Raw genomic sequence first — 8,876 nt, 5'->3', positions numbered from 1 at the left:
ATCCCAGACACCCAGTACTGATCTTCATCCTTGTCCTTTAAGCTCATATAGTTCTCCAGATTCTTGAAATCCTTTGATTATAAATGATGGGATATTCAAAGACTTTACCATTTCTCCTAGCAGAACATCATTCTTATGGTTCCTCTACTTCTAGGTGCAGTATTTCACATACAGCTGAACCTCTGCCCATCTTTACTTCTGATAGTTCAGCTTCTAAGATGCTCTTATTAAACCAAGTCCTCTCACTGACCTGTTGTCAACTCAGCTCATTCGTTGCAGAAAGCTCTTCCAGCTGTTTCTCATTCATAATTACATTCAGAGCCTTTTGGTGCCCCCTTTGCCAACGTTCTAAAAATGTTTCACTGCCATAAAATTCAAAAGTACCTTTTTTATTTTCCTAGAATTGGTACTTTTTTTTTTGTTTAAACGTGTTTACTGGGTTTCATTGTGATTAAAATATGGGTTTCTGCGTACATTTACATTTGACAGAGTGTCCCAGCTTTTCCAGAGTGGAGGTTGTAGGAGAAACTTAAAGAGAAGCCTGAACGCTGCGTGTGCCTTTAACGAATGATTTTTCTCTTTTCAGGCTGAACCAGCTGACCCGTCCACCCTCCTCAGTCAAGGTATGACCAGGTAAACCGTCTTCTCCTGCGCACGCTGTCCTTCGACACGCGCTCCGAGCGTTATAACAGAGACACCTCTTGAATATTAAAGAGCTCTCCTCGTTACCTGACAAGCACCAGGTGGAGACCCCTGTTATTAAAACCCATTTTTACAGACGGAGGAGTCAAACATTATGATGTGGAAGTGTTTGCTCCGTGAACTGTTTCCCGTCACATCATACTCAGAAAGGTTCAGGCGTTCTTGGAGTTGGCTGACGACACGGCATCTTATCAAGACCTGAGCTGCCTTTCCTACTTCCTGCCTTTATCAGACTCTCTCACACACACAAGGCCTGTAATGATTAATCCAGAAGAAAAACACAATAATGGCAGGGACAATGGCTGCCATTAAAGAATAACAAGAATCAACTCTGGCTCCTGATAAGGAACACAAGGAATCTGTTGTGACTTGTTTGTAAAGGTTATCAAATTTAGAGCGAAAGGTCAAGGTTCGTACTGCGGCTTTTTAATAAGCTGGGTCTGTTTGCTGAAATGTATACAGACCAAACAAAAGGTTAATAATGTTTAAACTTCATGTTTGGTTCCTGCGACTTTCAGTAACGCTCCGTTTGTGTCCTCAATGGGAATCCGAGAGCAGACACAAAGATACATGATTATAATATGCATAAAAACAAAACACTTCTCAACAAAGTTGCCACCGTGCCCCTTTGAACAAGACGTCCTGATCTGATTGTAAAATAACAAGAACTACGCCAGCTTGAGAAAAGCAGGAAACTGAGGTGGGTAGGAAAACTGACAGGATGAACCAGCTCCAGCTCAGGAAACATTGTTTGCCAAAGCAGCCCTGCAATATTTGTGATGAACAGACGACTGAGTGGAAAACCTTTGTGGGGGTGCAAAGTTATGTTTGCATTCTCTAACTTATTTCTAGAACAACACTGAATAACAGGAAGCTCATACAGACGGTGGAAACAAACAAAAAAAAAGTGACAAAGCCAAGAAAAACGTAACTAAACCAAAGACAGAAACTCAGATTTCATATCCGAGACGTTCCTGAACGTGTCAGCGAGGTGGTTTGGTGCTTCATCAACGAACGTCGAGAGAAACTTTGTTAAAGAACAACAAAAGGTTCAGTTTCAGAGCACGGCGTGTAATTTTATTATTTTTATTGTTTGCACAAAAAAGAAACAACACTCATAAAGGAAAAGATGAAAACAAAATGTGCAGGAGGTCATAAAAACCCAAAACCCCCTTTAAAAAATAAATAAAGAAATCATAAAAGCTTTATAAATAAGCTTATATCTTACTTTAAACACACACAAACACAATAGATAATATATTATAATAACTTTAAATAGTCTAAAATATATTAAAATAATAACAATAAATGTAAATGTGTTAAAACTATAAGCTTTGTTTCAACTTTCTTTTAAATTCAGATAATCTTGTACATGATTCACTTATGAACATTTGGCAACAGCGGCTCTGCAGAAGAGGATGTTGTAAATCATAACTCCTCCTTGTAGAGTATGAATGATAATAAGAATTAAACTCAAAGAAATTATGAAAATATTTAGGTAAAGATAATGGAATACATTTAACTTTATACATTAAGATTCCTGTTTGATACTTATTCACATCATAAACTGTAAGAATGTCTAAGTTATTCAACAGAGGTGTGGATGGAGCTAAATGTGGAGAGTTAGTGACAATTCTTACAAAAGACTTTTGAACTTTATGGATTGACTGTAAATAAGGAGGATAGGTACTACGCCAAATGAAACTAGAGAAATTGCATCTCCTGCAAAAATGCATTGTGAATGCTTATTGCTGAAGAATTTGCTATAAAACAGCTGAAATGTAACTTAAATGGAAGAAGATGCCTAAATTAGGAAACAAAAGCAGAAATAACACATATTTACTGAAATAGGTTTAAATAGGCAGCACATAAACAGGAAGTTAGCCAAAAAAACAAAACTGAAATTAGCAACAACTAAAAAAAAAAAATAGCTGAAAATTAGCTGAAAAAGCAAAACAAAGCTTAACCCACCAGAAGGAAGTGGAAAGAGCCAAAATTAGCTAAAAATGTGGAATTGGCTGAAAAATATTAAATTAGCACACAACAGCTAAATAGTAGCTAAAATAGCAGAAAAAGCTGAAAGGAGCATAATAAGCTGAAATTAGCAGAAATAAGTTGATTAGGCTGAAAATGGCAGCAATTATCACAAAAAAACTTGAATTTATCTGAAAACAGCTGGAATTAGCTAACAAATGCTAAAAATCTATCTGATAAGGTAGATGAAGTTTAAATTAGCAAAAGACTGCAGAAAGAACACATTTACTCAATTAGGCTGAAAGAAGCCGAAATGAGACCAACAAGTGGAAATTATTTGAAGAAAGCAGAAATTAGCAACAAAAAAACAAAACAGCTGAAGAGTAGCTAAAAATAGCAGAAAGAAGCTTAAATTAGCAGAAGAAAGCTGAGAGAGCACAAGTTTTCCCAGTTAGGCTGAAAGAAGCAGAAATGAGCACAAAAAGTGGAAATTATCTGAAGAAAGCAGAAATTAACAAAAACCAGCTGAAGAGTAGCTAAAAAAGCAGAAACAAGCTTAAATTTATTAGGAACAAGTAGAGAGAGCACATTTTTGCTGAAATGGGCTGAAAAAAGTTGAAATTAGCAACAAAAATGTCTAGTTGAAAATGCTAATATTAACATAAAAACAGCTAAATAGGAGCTGAAATAGCAGAAAAAGCTGAAATTTGCAGAAAAAGCTGAAAGGAGCATAACCAGGCTTAATAAGTTTAATAAACATACACACAACAAGAAATATGAGGATGAATTAGTTGACGGAACAGAATCGAGAACTGCTCAAACGGTCACAAACTCATCTACAAATATTCATCCTTGAAACAGGCGCACAGTTTGTATGCATGAGTGGAAAAATGCTAAAATCTGCAGCTTTGTCCTTCTCTGCAGGCGGTGTCATTAGCATTGGCAGGGTGATATTAGCAGCTAGCAACAGGTGACATGACAGGTACATTGTGTTTCAGGGGATCCATCAGTTTCCAGTCCCACACAGCAGCTCCAGCATTCTGCCCCCTCCGTCAAACTGGACTAACTATGGAGGGCTGTGGTCACGGCTACACAGGTCAGAGCTGAACGAGTTCTGTCCAGCAGCAGAGCCGAAGCAGCACTCCGTGACAATTGATTTTCAGCTCTTTGGTCGCAGATTATTATCAATCAGCGCTGTGCAACATGTTTTCCCTTGGGTCGGACTTACAGATCGATGCTCTTCTCAGGTCACCTGGCCTCTGATGACAAGCACTTCACACGCACGCCGAGCGCGTTTAACATCCGTTCTCTGTGAGATGCGCGAAGACGAGAGGCTGCTTTTGAGTTTAATGTGAATATTTACGTTAGGAATAATAAAATAAAATATCTGACAAGAAGTCAGTGTGAATGAGAGCAGTTTAGTAGAGCAGAGAAAAGATGCCACAGCTGAATAAACGAGGATGAAGAGAAGCAGTCATCGCTAAAGCTGTTACACATCACAAACCATTAATCTCCAGCGAAGCAATCCCAAACAGAGATGAGCTACAGTGAGATCCAATTAAATGCCTCTGCAGCCTCTTCTGGACAGGTTTCCTCCTCCTCGTTGCCCACACCACAGCGTTAACAGCAGGACATCCCTGAGTTAGGGGCTGTCAAAACATCAGTAGGAGACCTGACAGCGGAGCTTTGCACTCATTCAGGAACTACAGTCTCATGTGGCACACGGGGAAAAATCCCTTCACAGGGCTAAACTCTGATCCAGCCACTGCCATCCAAAGTTTAAGCGTTGCAGGTGTTTAGACAGCTGCAGGCACATTCTTTCCTGCCTTGTGCTCTTATCGTTCAGAAGTCCTCAGTCTGTGGTTCACCGTGCCACCGCAGACCACACGCACACAAAAAGGGGTAACACGCTCTCATGACCCGAGCGGCGTATGAAGTGTTCGGAAAACCTTTTTTATCTTTGATGAAGCGAGGAAGATAAAAGGCCTAAAGAGGGAGTCCGCCTGCCTTCTCACTAGTTTCAGTTTAAAGGTAAAGCCCTTCAGATCTGCAGCAGCCCAGGCGTGCTCAGTCAGGATTTGCGTCCTTTCAGCCAAAAAACACGCCGCAAGTCCGTTTGAGTCGACTTTGTTCAGCTGCCAGTCCAATTAGCCGTCCCGTTTGCTCGTGAAGCCAACACGCTGCAGAACAGTAACAGCGGAGCTGTTAACAAGGGGGCCACTCGCACACACATCAGAGCTTCCACAACTCCAATTGTCTCTAAATCAGACAGGCAGTTCTGCCTTTAAAGCTCAGCTCACAAACAATACAGCAGTCAGTGACGGTAACAGCTGAGGATGATTGTTCGTCCTAAAAGTGTTAGATCTGCAGACACACGATGAAAAACAACTGGTTCAAATATAACACAACCCCCCCCTGTTAAAGCCAGTCGAACCCTGCTGGGATTACAGGGTCAGAGTCTGTATCTGCTCATGAGGGGCTGTGGGTGGGTGGGTATGTGTTAGAGACATTAGTGCAGAGCGTCACTCAACTGATCCATTTGTAGCAACTGTGTGCCAGCCAGGGCAACATAATGGTAGACTTCAACAAACATCAGGACGTACCCCCAACTGTCTCACATCCAGGCTGAGGAGATCACATGTGTGGCACCATGAGAGTTAATGGTCCACGCGCCAAAATATAAATATAGCTTTCAGTCTGGCACCACATGGTCCTGACTTGTGAGCTTTAATTAGGTGTATCTACATATCTAATGAGAGTGCCAATGCACAAGTAGTGAAACACCCTTTTTGTTTCACTATTTCTGTCACGGTTTTCGCTTCACTACTCCTGTAGTTTTGGCAAAATGTGTACTAATACATCAACAGAGATGGAATAATAGGACATTCGGAAGCAATAGATATACAATATTCAACCTTTATTTGTACAGGTTAGTCTCATATAGAGGGCATTTGAAAAACAAAACAAACGTTTTGAGCTGAGTTTTTCAAAATGTTGCTAACAAATTATAATGTTTGTGGTTGTAAAGGACACATACAACATCTGGACAAAACCTCAAGTAAAACCAAAAAGCTTATATTGATGGAGGCAGGTGAGGTGATTAGGAATGAGGTACAGGCATAGCTGTCGTAACAATTTTATGTGAAGGGGATGTGGCCTCCTCACATAAAAAAAACAACAACAACTTAATTTGGACCAGGTGGTGGCACACTTGGTAGAGCTGCCGCCTCTCAGAGAGCAGGTCCCTGGTTCAAATCCCAACTGGAATCTTTCTGGGTGGAGTTTGCATGTTCTCTCCGTGCATGCGTGGGTTTTCTCCAGGTTCGCCGCCTACAGACCAAAAACATGCATGTTAGACTGATTGGTAACTAAATTGTCCCTAGGTGAGGGTGAGAGAGTGAATGGTTGTTTGTCTCGTTTGTCTCTATGTGTCCCTGTGATGGACTGGAGACCTGTCCAGGGTGTCCCCCGCCTCTCACACAGTGATAGTTGGACATGGGCACCAGTGACCCACATGACCTGAAAAGGAAGAAGTGGGTAATGGATGGATGGATTCATTTGGACACCTTCCCCCCCACACACACACACATTTACCATAAAATGTTACTGTAGTTCACTCAACGCTGTTTCTATTTCTTCGTGAACAAATCCATTCCACTTGATTAATTGAAGAATAGTCAAACCACTAAAAGTCCACTCCGGGTTTTCCAGGTTACCTACAACAACTCGCCACACTGTAGTGTTTCCTCGAGGTCACTTGCTTCGACAGGACACTCATCTCTGAGTTTTTTTTATCAACAAGGCAGGGGCAGGAGGGGGAGACACCTCTGCGTTGCGGGCTAGCTCAGCACTACGTTAGTGCCGGCAGTTGTCGATCGGGTGAGGGGGGCTGTTGGTCAGGCTACTCTAAAATAGTTATTGAATCAAGTATTTACTTATGTAGGTAAACGTTCTGGGTGTGGACTCCCCCACCACTGTGTCCCCCCACATTACAAATGCTTCTGACACCAATCGGTACAGGGGTGCACAAGATAAAACAGGTCGTGAAAACATCAAAACAATAACCTAATATTAAACTGAACAACTAACAAAAACACTAGCAGAAAATAAAGAAGACCATAAAACCCATTTTGTTACATAAAGTCAAACTGGAATTTATTGAAAGCTCAAACAAGGAAGGCAAATCAAACCATTTCAAAGGCCACGAAACAGGATACAAGCTGTTTTTAGTCCCACAAATCCTACACTTCTTGCACAGTTTACACATCTAAATGTACTTCTCGTCTCTTTACCTAACGTGTCTCGCTGCTACAGGACTTGTGGTTTCCTCCCAAATCCCCACAGACAGAATGCACTCATCCGAACTCTCATTGACCTCCATTGTCTCTAAGATCACAAGTTTCTCTTTAAATCTAAAAGCGAGAAATCTTTTGAACTTGTCGTATCTCCAACTAATAAACGCTGCAGACACATAAAATGTTGTGACGACCAGATGCTTCAACCACTTATAAACTTGAAACCATTGATTACACGACTAAAGTTTTTTTCTCAGAGACTTGCTGTACTATTCACTCTGCAATGTTTTCCACTGGTGGCATTTGACATTTAATTTTAATTTTGGACTTGGTTCTCTTTACACTTTCTCTACAGTGTATGTAGCAACACTTATTTGGATAAGATTTTAACAAATCAGATACGATATTCCAAAAAAGAGTCTGCCATTTTAAACTGCTGGATTTGTTCATCTTTACTGGAAGTGGACATTTAGAAATCATTTAAAACTCAGTTATTGTAATGTAGACTGCACTTTAAGTGCAAGAAACCTTTTCTTTTGGTATTTTTTATGCATCTGTGCCTGCGTGGCGTGGATAAAGGACCCTCATCTGGCACACAGCAGTGGTATTTACTCCTCTGCAGCTTACAGATGTGCTACAGATGAGGAGAAACTGCACTTTGCATTGTATATTGTGAGCAGAATATATGTGGGTCACAGGCTGGTCCTGGTGAGGTATCTGTGTTGTGTTCTTAGGTTTACACTGGTGGTGTCCAGCCTTGGTCCTTGAGGACCACTTTCCTCCTTGTTTTAGATGTTTCTCTGCTTCAGCACACCTGAAGGCCAATTTCAGAATCTACATTAACTCAAATCAGACACCCAGCATCTTTTCTTGATCACAGGTTCCTCAACAAGAGTTTGATTGGTCTCATTTGATGTTCTCTACTTTTGACATCATAATCAAAGATTACTGAAAAAAATTCAAGAGATAGAAGTATTTTATGTTTCACATATCGTCTTGGGGGCCAGATAAGATGTCAATGAGGGCCACATTTGGCCCCCGGGCCTTGAGTTTGACACATCTGGTCTAACAGCAACATTTCTGCCTCTGTTTCTCTGTTCCAGGTGATAAGCAAACAAGGAGCCTTCTGAACTCTGTAAGGATGTTAAAATGGGGATAAAGAAGACCGAGGGAGCCACCGTCACGTCCTCCGTCCTTTTGTCCACGCTATGACCCTCCTCTTGTTGACTCCTGATGCTTCTTTTACATTTTACACTCGTTTGGAGGCAACTCAGAACTGAAAAGGAGGGAGCGTCTTGCCCCTCCTAAATCTCTCTCACAGACAGAGACGTCCTGATCTCAGTCTGTGAGGATCCACTGAACCTTCCAAGGATGGTGGATCGTGGAGTGGTGTCGTCCTCCAGGACCCCCTCTGACTCCTGATGCCATACTACTGAATGACTACCTGCCCTGCCTGCCTGCCTGCCTGCCTGCCCAACAGTTTGTTTCTTCTGTGTCTGTCTGTTTCTTCCATTGGCTGTCAATCTGCACCAAGTGCCATAGCCTCAATACATTCCTTCGGACTTTGCACTGAGTTCACTGACTATGTTTACATGCACGCTGCAGATCAGCTCTTCATCCCTCTATGTATGTGCAATTAGGACTTTTCCCACAGTTTGTGAACTTTTAGCACTTGGAGCCTGTAAAACAGAAAGCGATGAAGTCGTAGAACGAAGGACGTTAGACCAGAATTCTCAAAGCGTGACCGACATCAGCTTACTGTGCTCACCTGGATCACGGTATTACCTGGACAAACATGGTTTACTCGATAGATGCAGTATTCTCTTCAGTTTTGCTGTGCATGTAAACATAGTGGTCAGACAAAAGCCAAAAAAGTGTTACAGTTTTAAGGTCAGTAAATCTGCC

The 8,876-nt window shown here is 41.4% G+C and overlaps 1 protein-coding gene across 1 annotated transcript in view; it reads left to right on the top strand.

Moving 5' to 3' along the window:
- The window catches only part of spns2 (spinster homolog 2 (Drosophila)), a 116,515-nt gene extending 108,343 nt beyond the window's left edge, over nt 1-8,172 (top strand). The window contains exons 12-13 of the mRNA XM_037687710.1: nt 587-623; nt 8,075-8,172. Coding sequence (XP_037543638.1) covers nt 587-623; nt 8,075-8,101 — 64 coding nt within the window. The 3' untranslated portion in view covers nt 8,102-8,172. The remainder of the gene's footprint in view (nt 1-586; nt 624-8,074) is intronic.
- Nucleotides 8,173-8,876: the final 704 nt, after the last annotated feature.

The sequence above is a fragment of the Nematolebias whitei genome, chromosome 14 (assembly GCF_014905685.2).
Source record: "Nematolebias whitei isolate Nwh7 chromosome 14, NemWhi1, whole genome shotgun sequence".
Classification (NCBI taxonomy): domain Eukaryota; kingdom Metazoa; phylum Chordata; class Actinopteri; order Cyprinodontiformes; family Rivulidae; genus Nematolebias; species Nematolebias whitei.
This window is presented reverse-complemented; position numbering and strand designations above follow the sequence as displayed.